The sequence below is a fragment of the Diabrotica undecimpunctata genome, chromosome 5 (genome assembly GCF_040954645.1).
Source record: "Diabrotica undecimpunctata isolate CICGRU chromosome 5, icDiaUnde3, whole genome shotgun sequence".
Lineage (NCBI taxonomy): Eukaryota > Metazoa > Arthropoda > Insecta > Coleoptera > Chrysomelidae > Diabrotica > Diabrotica undecimpunctata.
The window spans coordinates 69,646,052-69,662,259 of NC_092807.1; the positions used below are offsets into that span (position 1 = coordinate 69,646,052).

General features: G+C 32.3%; 1 protein-coding gene across 7 annotated transcripts in view; it reads right to left on the minus strand.

The window, feature by feature from the left end:
- The window catches only part of rasp (protein-cysteine N-palmitoyltransferase Rasp), a 372,840-nt gene extending 363,721 nt beyond the window's left edge, over positions 1–9,119 (minus strand). The window contains exons 1-2 of one of the 7 annotated variants that reach the window (XM_072532070.1): positions 8,855–9,078; positions 8,621–8,802 (exon numbers count right to left, since the gene is read on the minus strand). In XM_072532070.1, coding sequence (XP_072388171.1) covers positions 8,621–8,802; positions 8,855–8,942 — 270 coding nt within the window. In that variant the 5' untranslated portion in view covers positions 8,943–9,078. Of the gene's footprint in view, positions 1–8,620; positions 8,803–8,854 lie in introns of those variants that run through there. The other 6 variants (XM_072532071.1, XM_072532065.1, XM_072532067.1 and 3 more) reach the window with 6 other exon arrangements.
- Positions 9,120–16,208: the final 7,089 nt, after the last annotated feature.

Below are 16,208 nucleotides of genomic sequence, written 5' to 3' on the forward strand. Positions count from 1 at the left end.
TAAATGAAAATTTTCGTAAGTTTTTGAGGTAAAATCTAATTTGTAGAATCCTTTCGATTTTCTGTCTGTTATACCATGATGTTTTTCCAAAAATTTTCAAACGATTTTTCCGATAAGAAAAAAATTAGAAAAACTTTAAAAATTTCGTCATTTTTCTCACTCTCATTGATGTCATCACATTCATCATCCTCGTAACTTTCACTTTCAATAATATCACATTCATTATCTGCTTCATTTTCAATCACTACTTCTCGAACTGATTCTGGCATCTGAGGTCCACTAATAAACCATTTGCATTTATATGTTTCATCTTCAAATTCCCAACCATGTTCTTCAACAATCAATTCTGTTGGTACTTTTTTATGAGCATTTGTCCAAATATTTGAAATATAATGAGCTCGCAGTAGATGTTGGTGTAATTCATCTTGACATGGTGGTAAGCTTGAAGCATCGAAATTTTTTAGTTTTTTTTTTAAATGGCTCGTTCACATCATGCAACTTATACTGCCGGTTAAAAAGTTTCTAAGGTTTCAAAAGCTTCATTACAACCGAAGTCAGTTTCATCAAGTTGGATTAAAGCATCTTGATACTTATTATATTTAGCGCATGCGTCTAACTAATGAAAAAAAAAATTTCAATCAATTTGAAAGTTAAAAAAAATATTGAAAATATTATTTACAAAGTAAATTTCAAAACTTAAAAAATTGATAATTCCACTATTAAATTGATTTTTATTAATAATTATTTATAAAATGTTAAATGAATTCTACAAATTTAATTTTACCTATTGATAAATAGAAATAATATATTTTGTATTTGATTATTAATGTAATAATAAATCAAATTTTTCTTATATCTGAACAACCATTATTTATGCAATATAAATTTAAATATCTTTTTATTGTAATAAAAAATAAGTAAAATTACTATTTGTTATACCAAAAATATTTAATAGTTAACATTATAAAATTACTTTAATTTAATAAAATATCAAATATCAAACATTTATTCAATTAAAAATTAATTCGTAAAATATTTATATTTAAGAAAAAAATATGATTTGTAAAGTAAATATGACTTTAGTTTGAAAAAAAAACATTATCATAATATCATTTTAAAACTACAAAATATTCTATAAAAGATTCAGACGATGACGTAGAGTTTTATCAAATGTTTTAGAAAAGTTTTTCTAAATTTTTTTTTCTTATCGGAAAAATCGTTTGAAAATTTTTGGAAAAAAATCATGGTATAACGTACAGAAAATTAAAAGGATTCTACAAATTAGATTTTACCTAAAAAAATTACGAAAATTTTCATTTACGGAAATTTTTTTGGAAAATTTTGAGATTTTTGAAAACTCTACTTGACGCTTCTCAGAATAGTAACAGAAGTGAGCATACAAATTTTCAAACAATCGGTATAAAAATATCATAATAAAATCAGTTTGAAAATTGTTACCGAGACCTAAAATGCTTAGGCAAGTGGTACATTTGACCCCGTTTTATGGCTCTCTGTACCAACCCAGCTGTCCGCCCTTTTGAATTTAGAGTTTTTAGGGGCTAAATAATGAGCCATGAAAATGGCGGACATATTACTTATCGTTAATTTTTCCCCAAAAAATTGCAATTTCACCCCTGTCCGCCACCCCTTATGTATCCACTCTCGCGTCCGCCCTTTGGGATTTCGTCTAGTTATACCAAGATCTTACTCTGGGCAAATTTTCAGCCATATTATCGATCGTTAACTTTTCCGAAAAAAAGACAACTTCATCCCTGTATAGCCACCCCCTGTACCACGAGGGGCGTCCGCCTGTAAGGCAAAGTCTTAATCCAGTTACAATGAATATATTCCAATAGAGAAATGTCATATTACTGATCAGTTCAAAATTTCGGCTCTATCTCTTGGACTATAACTAAGCGATAGGTGGTTTGACAGCATAATAACTGCTTGTGTAGTCTAGTTTTCACAGTGATTCTAGGCAACCTATTTGGGTGGAGTTTTGACTTGTTCTTGAATGAGTTCAGAATCCAGCAGCCCGCTGAAGTATTGAATTTTTATAATATAATTATTTGAGAACCTTTTGTTGGCCAACCACCTAGAGGGGAGTTGAGCCGAAATACATTGATTTCGTATGTTCCGTTTTAAATTCGTTCAATCTGTATGAAAAATGCTATAGATAAGTCCCTCTAGTAGCCTGAACGTCGCCGATACTCGATAGTAGGGCTATTGGCCTGTAGTTCTAGGGTTGTTATCATTTGGTTTCCCTGGTTTTAATATGGCAATGATCTTCGACCGTTTGAGTTCCTGTGGTATGGTACCGGTCTTCATATCTGTGAAAAAGGGGGCCATCCATTCTCCCGCATATTTGCCGCTGTTAATTAAGAATTCGGGATGAATATTGTCAAACCCTGGGGCTTTACCTGGCTTTACATCCTTGAGAGCTATAGTGGCTTCTTCGCAAGTGAAAGGGCGGGAGTATTCGGTTTATGCAGATTGGAATTTTAAAGTTTTGAGCTCTAGTTTTACCTTGATTGTGTGTGGCTTGTCTTTCGGGGCCCTAGATGTCGATACCAGATGGGAGCAATAGTGTTTGCGTTAATTGTTGTTTTGTTCCTTGTTACGGGAGTTCCGCTTCCTAATTTTCTTAGTACTGTACATGCGTGCCTACTTGATGTTTGAAAATTAAGACTTTCTACAGTTTCCGTCCATCTTTGTTGTCTCGCTGCATCTAGGCTATGGAGCAGTTCATCGGCTAATTCTTGATCGATGCTTTTAAGGAAATTTTGATAAAGTTCTTCGCTGTTATGGGATCAAACAGGAATGTATTCTTTTTGGTAGCCTCTTGGTATATGATTTTTGGCCGTGCTTATTACGTCTCCAACGAATCTTTTGTAATTTCTGATGGTAGGGGGTATCTAGCCTAGAGTCTTGTCCAGTTCCGCAGAAAAGCTACCCCACATGGCTTTCTTTAGATTCCACCGTGGGCGAGGGATGGATGTGATTATAGGAATCTGGGTTCCTGCCTCTAAGATCACTGGGCGGTGTTGGCTGTGTGGGAAGTCGCCATTACTTTTCGAGAGACTGCTCGAGGTTGTCCCTTTTTATTAGTAGAGACAAAACATAAATCAGGATTCTTCTTCTTCTCCTTCTTCGCGCGACTAGGATTACTCCTGTTTGTCTGCCTCTTATTCTGTTTGTCATTGTTGACTGTACATTATCTTTCCACATTTTTGGCGGCCTTCTAACGGGTCTTCTGCTATACGGCTTGTTGTTTTTACAGATGTTCGCTAATCTATCTGGTCCCATTCGGTTTACATGTTCGTTGCAGTTTTTTTTTCTTGTTTTTATCCACCTGTTAATATTTTGAATTTTGCATTGTTCGCGTATACTTCTGTTGGTTTGTCTGTCTCTTAATGATATGCCCGTTATTGATCTTAATACTTTCATTTCGATATTGTTGATTTGTTGTTTAGTCTTTCTTGTATCGGTCCTTGTCTCCGCTGCATATATTAGGATTGGTCTTACTGTTGTCTTGTATACTTTCATTTTGCTTTCCGTTGTCAGATATTTGTTTCTCCATATGGTTTCTCGGAGGCAACCACTTATTCCACTACTCTTAGGTAATTGAATTTCATTACTTGTTCTACAATTTTGCCGTCTATTTCTAGTTTGCATCTACGCGGCTCTTTACTGATCACTATACATTTAGTTTTTTCTACTGATATTCTCATATTAAGTTTGTTTGCTGTGATATTGAAGGTGTGGAGCTGCCTTTGTAGGTTATCTTCGTTATCAGCAATTAGTACTGCATTATCGGCATAGCATAGTATCGTGATTTTATGCGCTCCCATGTGGTATCTGTGTCGTTTTCTTACTTCGTGAATTATTTGATTCATCACCATATTGAATAATAATGGGCTGAGCGAGTCTCCTTGGCGGATTCCTCTTTTTAGTTCTATGCATTCTGTTTCCCCTGTTGGTATTATAACTCTGGTCTTGTTGTTCTTGTTATTTTCATTAATTGTCCCTATTATCTGATGGTATATTTTTTCAGCTTGTAATAAATTTAAGATGTCATTTCGCTTCACCCTGTCAAAAGCACTTTTTAAATCTACAAAGCACATGTATGCTGGTTTTCCATATTCAATAGACTTCTTTATTATTTGCCTGCCTGAAGTCTTGTTGTTCATCTGCCATGTTCGATTTTTCCTCGATTTTATCTTTTATGACTGCCGTTAACAATTTTAATGTACTATTCATCAGACTAATGCCTCTATAATTTTCAGGATTTCTCGAGTCTCCCTTTTTAAGTATCGGTAGCAGGAGACTTTCCTTACATTCCGCTGGTACTACTCCTTTACTTATTATATCTACGAATAATTTTAGGAGCCATTTGCGTAGTGTTGTTCCTCCATATTTTAGCAGTTCATTGTTTATCTTATCAGGGCCAGGTGCTTTTCTGTTTTTTAATTTTTTTATTCGTTCTTGTAGCTCTTCTTCTGATATTAGTACTCTATCGTAAGTTTCGTTAATGATTATTTCTCTGTTCTCTTCTTCTCCTTCTCCATATAATTTCGTGAAATGCTCAGTCCATTATTCCTCCGTAATGTTATCTATGAGTACAAATTCATTCATTTCTGTTTTTTGTCTCCTTATCATCTTCCACACCTTTTTCTGGGATCCATAGAGGTCGTATTCCATATCTTTGGTAAATTTCTCCCAGTGTTCTTTTTTGATGTTATCTATTTCTTGGTTTACTCTATTCCTGATTCTCACGTAGTCTTCTCGTGCCTCCGGTGTGTTCACTCCTTTGTATGTTAGGAAAGCTTGTTTCTTTTTATTTGCTAGTGCTTTTACCCTTTCGTTGTACAATGGTGTTTTGTATTCCCGTTAACTTTTCTTTTACCTAAAGCTTCTTCCCCTGCTTGTAGAATACATTTTTTAATAGTTTTCAAGGTTTCTTCTATATTCTTTTTAGTCTTTAGGTTATGGCTGTTTAGCTTTTCTGTTAGTCTGTTTCTATACAAGTTTTGTGTCCCTTCTTCTTCTAAGCTTTTTATGTTTAACTTTTCTTCTACTTTTGTATTTCGCTTGCCTTGTGTGGTGATTGCTATATTTATTTTTCCTAGTACCAGGCCATGGTCGGATCCTACATTGGCGGAAGATAGAGTGCGCACATATATTATATTCTTGGGTGTATTTATCTGTTTGTTATAATGTAGTCAATCATAGAGTTACGTCCTCTTGTATCTGACCAGGTGATCTTATGTTGTATTGGGTGGTCAAAGCATGTGTTGTTAATTCGGAGGTTATTCATTAAACAAAGTTCTAGAAGTCTTTCTCTGTTGTCGTTTCTTCGTTAAATGTTTGTATAAGTCCAGCCACAGGTATGTCGCCTACTCTGGCGTTTAGGTCGCCGAGAATAATTGTTTTACTACCGGCTATTGTGGTGTCCAGTAGATCTTGGAGCTGTCCATAAAAAGCATCTTTGTCTTCCTTGTTTTTGCTGTTATCCGGTGCATATACAGGGATAATATTAAGTATCGTCTGGTGAAGTTTAAGGCAAACCAGCATCATGTGTTCGTTGATGTATCTTATTTCTTGAATATTGTTACTATATTTATTGTGCATTAAGAGGCCTACTCCTGCCTGAGCTCGTTTGCTTTTATCTACTCCGCTGTATAGGAATATAAATTTGTTTCTATTGGCACTTCCTTTCCCTTTCTTTTTTGTTTCATTCAGGGCACATATATCAATTTTATGAAGCTCCAATTCCTGCACAACTTCCTGTTCCCGTTTGTTCCACGATGCGATGTTCCAAGTGCCAATTTGTAGATTATTTGGTCTCTTTGTCCTTTTTCTTGCGTGGTTCATCATCTGTGTATCCGTCCAATTCCGAGGCTTCTGTTCGGTTCTCTGAGCATTGATTTTTTTGACAGTAAGTAGGCTGCTAACCTTACTCACCAACCCCCTTTTCGGAGGACCATTTTTCCCTTCCTCGTCAGCCCTGACCCTGCCTTCCATTGGGGTTGGTTACCCAATCTCCAGCAAGGTTGCTGGAGATTGGGTAACCAACCCAATTGGAGATTGGTAATTGGGTAGATCAGGATTGTACTCCTTATTCCATGCTGCTAACATGAATATAGGTCAGTCTTTAGCTTCAAACTTAAGTGAAAGATGTTCGTCCTCCATCCATTTCACTAGTGCATTCCAATTGCTGTTGCATTGTTTATATTTCCACTACTCATGGTGACTGTTGTAGTCCCCCACATATATTGACAGGTGCGGATGACTTGAGCTATCCAGGATGTAGCTGGTGGTTTGTAGGTGTTGGTAATACTGATGCTTCCACTTTTTACAACAACATTGTGAATTTCATCATTAGTAAACGTGGAAACAAGGATGGAGTTTTCTATGTTTTGTTTTAACATACATTGCTGTGCCGTATGAGCGACTGTATGTAGCACCCACTAGTTCAATCCAGGTATTTTTCCCCTTTTTCGCACTTGTTCTTCCGTTTCGCAGTGTGTTGTCTGTAGAGAAATATCATATCAAGAAAATATTAGTAAAACAAATCTGGTTTCAGAAACAGAAACGATAAAATTGGTTTCTTAAATTAAATTCTCTTTGCTTAAGGGGCATTCCCTGTTTTCATTTCTTGGAATTTGTATGTGTGCTTCATAATAAGAGATGTTTGAAAAATACATTAACAATTTAATTTCTTTTTATCTTCTATCTTTGTATCTTTTGTCTTTAGTTTAGATACATGGTCATGATTTTTGGGTGGATACAATAAATTTCACAATCCTGAATTTCCTCTGCATTAATTATTGCTATGAACATATATAAGAAAATTTCCACACATTAAAACTGGGCTAATGTAGGGGACAACCCTCGTGGATAATACATATATTGTAAAGTTGTCATGGCAGAATCGCCAGGAAAGTAGGTTCTTTTCAATGTTCAGTAGCTAAGGGAGAATGAACCACATCTTTACTGTACGAAGCCCCAGTTTATTATGTTATCTTCAAATTCAAAATGTGTTCTTGAAATCACACATGGGTTGCTTATTCAGCACCTGTGCCCAGAATAAAGACACTTCACATTTCTAGATCAAATTTCCAAAACAATTATACAACTACTTGATATTAAACAATATACAATCTTGAACCAATTAAATATTAAATAATATTTAATATTATTTTACCCTACAATAGTCTTACCTATTTAAGATACACCAGTAGTCACTGTAGACTGTTCCTCCTCAGTTCTGGATATAAGCTGTTTAATTCAACTTGGGTTGACAAATAACCAAATGTGAAAATTATGAATAAGTTATACTCAGTATAAAAGGAATATATTTTCAAAGAATAATACAAAGACAAAGCCAACCAAAATTGAAAATGTAAGAACCAATTATATAATACAATCATTCCTTTTCAACTCAAAAGTACTAATTGCATTACCATAATAACACAAATTTATTTATTAACGGAAGAACACTGTTTTATAATTCAATTTCAAATATAATTATAAAGATTCCTAAACTAAGTAGGTTGAGTATTAATTGAAACAATAAACAGCAACAATATATAAATACCTATAGTACAAAAATGAATAGGTACATTGAAAATAAAAAAATATGGAATTTACAACAAAGTTGTAGTTGTTGTTAGTTGAATACTATCCTTAAAAAGGGGCCAGTATATTCCAGTAAAACCTACACCCTCATCAATGAATCAATTGGTAAGTCGGGAGCGACCTGCAAATGGACTATAAAAGCTATAAAACTCTTTAAAGGAGAACACCTTAATTATGGCAGGGCAACAAATGTTGCCAGATAACAGCTTTAAAAAGAAGTATTGCTATAATTTATTTTCGGATAACTTAGTTACACTAAACAATAAGTTTTTTTATTACTCCAAACCATCTTCATAGCAACCAATACAAATTCTGGGTTTACTTGAGGAATATTTTTCAACTTCAATTTTATCAATTCAAAGATTATTGTTAGCCACCAGCCAAACATTGTTCTAATATCCAATGAAGATGTTTTTGGTCTCTTTCTTAATCAACCATAACATAAAAAAATAATTTACAATTTAGACTATAGAACACATACACTCTAAATAAAACTTGTAACATCACTTAAATAAGAACAATACACTAATATTCACTGCGGGCTTAAACTCCACAAATGCTCATAATACTCACAATAGTGAACTCATTACAGATTTGATACACACTAAACCAAGACAGTACAAATGCGGGATGAAACAAATAAAAAATTTTCACGGAAGCGCGTGGCTAATAAATGCACCGGAACCTAAAATATAATACAAAATAGTTTTTCATAGAGTGAGAGTCCATGCAGGACCACAGCAGGATTAACGTTGATTAATCCTAATATATCTTAATAATTCTGCTATCACACTACTATATAAGAATCTCTCTATGTAGATATTTTCTTGCAAATATCAGAATACCTTCTCTAAATGACATTTAAATAAGTTAACTACGATTAAAATATAAGGTTATTAGCTGGACAAATTATCCCCTGGGATATTACCCAATAAAGGAAGAAGAAGAAGAAGAAATATAAGATTACAATATTACTTACTGTTTTACAGGCTGAACAATATTTGAGTATTTGAGATACTACTAAATAAATTAAAACCCAGGGAAAATATTGTGTTACTAAGAACATAATAGACTCCCATTCCACATCAGATTTATCTCTTTTTGGGAAATATTGTAAATCTTCAGTAAAATCATTGAACTCATCTTTATAGAATCTAAAATCTAAAAAAGAAAAAAGGTAAAGGGCATAATAAGTATGTAAGTATATACTTACATGTGTAAGTGAAAGATGAGAAACTATACACAGAATAGATAACAGATATAGTCCAAATGAACAAATAAATACATATTTCAACATTCATACCAGAGTACAAAATGCACTTTTACTTTTGCTTCATTTGTTTACAAATATTTTTTGGTTATGATCAGAATCAGAGATATGTGGCAGATTGACAGTTAACCAAAAACCAAAGAATAACTGGATTTTCACAGATCCGATATCCGATGACACGAAATACGAAATTTTTTGTACGAAAATATTTGATTGTCGTATCCGAAATTTTTTGACATAATATATGTCATATATATGTATGATGTGTCAGATAATTGGATGGATTATAATATATAAACATATATATACATAGATGGTTCCGGCACATTTATCAGCCACCCAATTCCGTGAAAAATTTTTGTAAATCTTGAAAATATACATTATTTTAAGCTATTTACAAAAAAAAAATTTGCGGAATTTCCATTTGTTTAAATAAAAAATGACTTTGAAAATTGAAAATTTCACACTTTTTGGGCGGCCATATTGAGAGTTGACTGCGACGTTTCCAAATCTATAAAAATGTATAGTATCACAAATATTCTCTATAATTTAAATTTTATGATATATTTTTTGAAGGGAATACTTCTTTTTACGTAATATACGTGCATAAACACTTATTACTCTGCTCATCGACTTATATAAATACTATTTTAGAATATAATGATAATCTAAATGCAGCAATTGAACATAAATACTAGATAATAATGAAAAATAAAAATGATCAATAAATTCTGTATTATATTTAACAAATTTTAGAAATTACTAAAATTATTAAACAAAATTTTTAAAGAAAAAAATTAGTTTCTTATATTTTAAAGAACTGAAATTCTTCTTATTCCTCTTTATAAGCAATTCTGCATGTTCATTGGCGGATTAATACCTCTATGGAAGGCTGTCATTCCACTTATCTCTTGCTATTTTGATGGCACTGGTCTCCTCCATTCTGCTTATGTTGTTATTCCATGTTTTTTTTCAATTTTGTGTTCATTTATTTATACACTGTACGTTACGTTTTCTTCTAATTTCAACACTTATCTTTTGATCTCCGAGCGTAGTTCCTGTAATTTTTCTTATTACTAAAGAACTTAAATGTGCGGTGTTATTATAAAAAAATTAACAATTAAGTAATATATTAACGATTCATTTTTAAATGAGGAACACTTTACGTTTTTATACTAGCTTCAGTGGTAAATATACAACAATTGGAACTATATGCAATAGACTAATAGTTTACCTGTGCAAGGTCGATATGGAAAATCGTGGAAAATGTTAAAAAATATATATTGAACGTCTTGTTATGTTTAGCAGACCGATGGTGATCTACAAACGTCGGTAGGTCATCTCATAGCCCCAAAATGGAACTCAATCTATCCTAAACTAAACGAAACTAATTAAGATAAAATATATTAATCGGTGTGTATTATTAAGATAAAAATATACGAGTTCCCTTCCTGAGGTGTGAGATGACCTACCGACGTCCTACGGACGTCGGTAGGTCATCTCACACCCCAGGAAGGGAACTCAACCTATCCTCACCTAAATAAATATAATTAAGATAAAATATATTAATCGGTGTATATTATTAAGATAAAAATATACGAGTTCCCTTCCTGGGGTGTGAGATGACCTACCGACGTCCGTAGGACGTCGGTAGGTCATCTCACACCCCAGGAAGGGAACTCAACCTATCCTCACCTAAATAAATATAATTAAGATAAAATATATTAATCGGTGTATATTATTAAGATAAAAATATACGAGTTCCCTTCCTGGGGTGTGAGATGACCTACCGACGTCCTACGGACGTCGGTAGGTCATCTCACACCCCAGGAAGGGAACTCAACCTATCCTCACCTAAATAAATATAATTAAGATAGAGATGACCTACCGACGTCCTACGGACGTCGGTAGGTCATCTCACACCCCAGGAAGGGAACTCAACCTATCCTCACCTAAATAAATATAATTAAGATAAAATATATTAATCGGTGTATATTATTAAGATAAAAATATACGAGTTCCCTTCCTGGGGTGTGAGATGACCTACCGACGTCCGTAGGACGTCGGTAGGTCATCTCACACCCCAGGAAGGGAACTCAACCTATCCTCACCTAAATAAAAATAATTAAGGTAAACTATATTAATCGGTGTATATTATTAAGATAAAAATATACGAGATAAAAATATAGAAACCAAAACTAATTTAAGATAAATATATATATATATATATATATATATATATATATATATATATATATATATATATATATATATATATATATATATATATATATATATATATATATATATAAATTATATATATACTGTTAGTGGATCTTTAAAAAATTTAGAGTGATTCACAGTTTTGTGAATATACCCTAAATTTTTTAAGTTGGAATATCCCTTCCACTGGTCTGTCCAAATTTCACTACCTTCCCGGACGTGTTTTTTAATAATCTCCACTAATACCTCTCCTTTCCTACTTTCTACATATGTTATGTACCCCCTTTTTAAAACTATATCGTACATTCCCAAAACCCATTGTTCTTTAATTATTCTACCACGGTTATATTTTCGTTTTGTTACAACACTTTCATCAATTTGAACTGTGTGTCCTTCTCCACCTGCAATAATAAGAATGTGAAAAGTAACTAAATGTTAATATTTTGTATTGTTATTTTACCCAATAAAAATGGTTCTTCCGGTTCCGGCACATTTATCAGCCACCCAATTCCGTGAAAAATTTTTGTAAATCTTGAAAATATACATTATTTTAAGCTATTTACAAAAAAAAAATTTGCGGAATTTCCATTTGTTTAAATAAAAAATGACTTTGAAAATTGAAAATTTCACACTTTTTGGGCGGCCATATTGAGAGTTGACTGCGACGTTTCCAAATCTATAAAAATGTATAGTATCACAAATATTCTCTATAATTTAAATTTTATGATATATTTTTTGAAGGGAATACTTCTTTTTACGTAATATACGTGCATAAACACTTATTACTCTGCTCATCGACTTATATAAATACTATTTTAGAATATAATGATAATCTAAATGCAGCAATTGAACATAAATACTAGATAATAATGAAAAATAAAAATGATCAATAAATTCTGTATTATATTTAACAAATTTTAGAAATTACTAAAATTATTAAACAAAATTTTTAAAGAAAAAAATTAGTTTCTTATATTTTAAAGAACTGAAATTCTTCTTATTCCTCTTTATAAGCAATTCTGCATGTTCATTGGCGGATTAATACCTCTATGGAAGGCTGTCATTCCACTTATCTCTTGCTATTTTGATGGCACTGGTCTCCTCCATTCTGCTTATGTTGTTATTCCATGTTTTTTTTCAATTTTGTGTTCATTTATTTATACACTGTACGTTACGTTTTCTTCTAATTTCAACACTTATCTTTTGATCTCCGAGCGTAGTTCCTGTAATTTTTCTTATTACTAAAGAACTTAAATGTGCGGTGTTATTATAAAAAAATTAACAATTAAGTAATATATTAACGATTCATTTTTAAATGAGGAACACTTTACGTTTTTATACTAGCTTCAGTGGTAAATATACAACAATTGGAACTATATGCAATAGACTAATAGTTTACCTGTGCAAGGTCGATATGGAAAATCGTGGAAAATGTTAAAAAATATATATTGAACGTCTTGTTATGTTTAGCAGACCGATGGTGATCTACAAACGTCGGTAGGTCATCTCATAGCCCCAAAATGGAACTCAATCTATCCTAAACTAAACGAAACTAATTAAGATAAAATATATTAATCGGTGTGTATTATTAAGATAAAAATATACGAGTTCCCTTCCTGAGGTGTGAGATGACCTACCGACGTCCTACGGACGTCGGTAGGTCATCTCACACCCCAGGAAGGGAACTCAACCTATCCTCACCTAAATAAATATAATTAAGATAAAATATATTAATCGGTGTATATTATTAAGATAAAAATATACGAGTTCCCTTCCTGGGGTGTGAGATGACCTACCGACGTCCGTAGGACGTCGGTAGGTCATCTCACACCCCAGGAAGGGAACTCAACCTATCCTCACCTAAATAAATATAATTAAGATAAAATATATTAATCGGTGTATATTATTAAGATAAAAATATACGAGTTCCCTTCCTGGGGTGTGAGATGACCTACCGACGTCCTACGGACGTCGGTAGGTCATCTCACACCCCAGGAAGGGAACTCAACCTATCCTCACCTAAATAAATATAATTAAGATAAAATATATTAATCGGTGTATATTATTAAGATAAAAATATACGAGTTCCCTTCCTGGGGTGTGAGATGACCTACCGACGTCCTACGGACGTCGGTAGGTCATCTCACACCCCAGGAAGGGAACTCAACCTATCCTCACCTAAATAAATATAATTAAGATAAAATATATTAATCGGTGTATATTATTAAGATAAAAATATACGAGTTCCCTTCCTGGGGTGTGAGATGACCTACCGACGTCCGTAGGACGTCGGTAGGTCATCTCACACCCCAGGAAGGGAACTCAACCTATCCTCACCTAAATAAAAATAATTAAGGTAAACTATATTAATCGGTGTATATTATTAAGATAAAAATATACGAGATAAAAATATAGAAACCAAAACTAATTTAAGATAAATATATATATATATATATATATATATATATATATATATATATATATATATATATATATATATATATATATATATATATATATATATATATATATATAAATTATATATATACTGTTAGTGGATCTTTAAAAAATTTAGAGTGATTCACAGTTTTGTGAATATACCCTAAATTTTTTAAGTTGGAATATCCCTTCCACTGGTCTGTCCAAATTTCACTACCTTCCCGGACGTGTTTTTTAATAATCTCCACTAATACCTCTCCTTTCCTACTTTCTACATATGTTATGTACCCCCTTTTTAAAACTATATCGTACATTCCCAAAACCCATTGTTCTTTAATTATTCTACCACGGTTATATTTTCGTTTTGTTACAACACTTTCATCAATTTGAACTGTGTGTCCTTCTCCACCTGCAATAATAAGAATGTGAAAAGTAACTAAATGTTAATATTTTGTATTGTTATTTTACCCAATAAAAATGGTTCTTCCGGTTCCGGCACATTTATCAGCCACCCAATTCCGTGAAAAATTTTTGTAAATCTTGAAAATATACATTATTTTAAGCTATTTACAAAAAAAAAATTTGCGGAATTTCCATTTGTTTAAATAAAAAATGACTTTGAAAATTGAAAATTTCACACTTTTTGGGCGGCCATATTGAGAGTTGACTGCGACGTTTCCAAATCTATAAAAATGTATAGTATCACAAATATTCTCTATAATTTAAATTTTATGATATATTTTTTGAAGGGAATACTTCTTTTTACGTAATATACGTGCATAAACACTTATTACTCTGCTCATCGACTTATATAAATACTATTTTAGAATATAATGATAATCTAAATGCAGCAATTGAACATAAATACTAGATAATAATGAAAAATAAAAATGATCAATAAATTCTGTATTATATTTAACAAATTTTAGAAATTACTAAAATTATTAAACAAAATTTTTAAAGAAAAAAATTAGTTTCTTATATTTTAAAGAACTGAAATTCTTCTTATTCCTCTTTATAAGCAATTCTGCATGTTCATTGGCGGATTAATACCTCTATGGAAGGCTGTCATTCCACTTATCTCTTGCTATTTTGATGGCACTGGTCTCCTCCATTCTGCTTATGTTGTTATTCCATGTTTTTTTTCAATTTTGTGTTCATTTATTTATACACTGTACGTTACGTTTTCTTCTAATTTCAACACTTATCTTTTGATCTCCGAGCGTAGTTCCTGTAATTTTTCTTATTACTAAAGAACTTAAATGTGCGGTGTTATTATAAAAAAATTAACAATTAAGTAATATATTAACGATTCATTTTTAAATGAGGAACACTTTACGTTTTTATACTAGCTTCAGTGGTAAATATACAACAATTGGAACTATATGCAATAGACTAATAGTTTACCTGTGCAAGGTCGATATGGAAAATCGTGGAAAATGTTAAAAAATATATATTGAACGTCTTGTTATGTTTAGCAGACCGATGGTGATCTACAAACGTCGGTAGGTCATCTCATAGCCCCAAAATGGAACTCAATCTATCCTAAACTAAACGAAACTAATTAAGATAAAATATATTAATCGGTGTGTATTATTAAGATAAAAATATACGAGTTCCCTTCCTGAGGTGTGAGATGACCTACCGACGTCCTACGGACGTCGGTAGGTCATCTCACACCCCAGGAAGGGAACTCAACCTATCCTCACCTAAATAAATATAATTAAGATAAAATATATTAATCGGTGTATATTATTAAGATAAAAATATACGAGTTCCCTTCCTGGGGTGTGAGATGACCTACCGACGTCCGTAGGACGTCGGTAGGTCATCTCACACCCCAGGAAGGGAACTCAACCTATCCTCACCTAAATAAATATAATTAAGATAAAATATATTAATCGGTGTATATTATTAAGATAAAAATATACGAGTTCCCTTCCTGGGGTGTGAGATGACCTACCGACGTCCTACGGACGTCGGTAGGTCATCTCACACCCCAGGAAGGGAACTCAACCTATCCTCACCTAAATAAATATAATTAAGATAAAATATATTAATCGGTGTATATTATTAAGATAAAAATATACGAGTTCCCTTCCTGGGGTGTGAGATGACCTACCGACGTCCTACGGACGTCGGTAGGTCATCTCACACCCCAGGAAGGGAACTCAACCTATCCTCACCTAAATAAATATAATTAAGATAAAATATATTAATCGGTGTATATTATTAAGATAAAAATATACGAGTTCCCTTCCTGGGGTGTGAGATGACCTACCGACGTCCGTAGGACGTCGGTAGGTCATCTCACACCCCAGGAAGGGAACTCAACCTATCCTCACCTAAATAAAAATAATTAAGGTAAACTATATTAATCGGTGTATATTATTAAGATAAAAATATACGAGATAAAAATATAGAAACCAAAACTAATTTAAGATAAATATATATATATATATATATATATATATATATATATATATATATATATATATATATATATATATATATATATATATATATATATATATATATATATATAAATTATATATATACTGTTAGTGGATCTTTAAAAAATTTAGAGTGATTCACAGTTTTGTGAATATACCCTAAATTTTTTAAGTTGGAATAT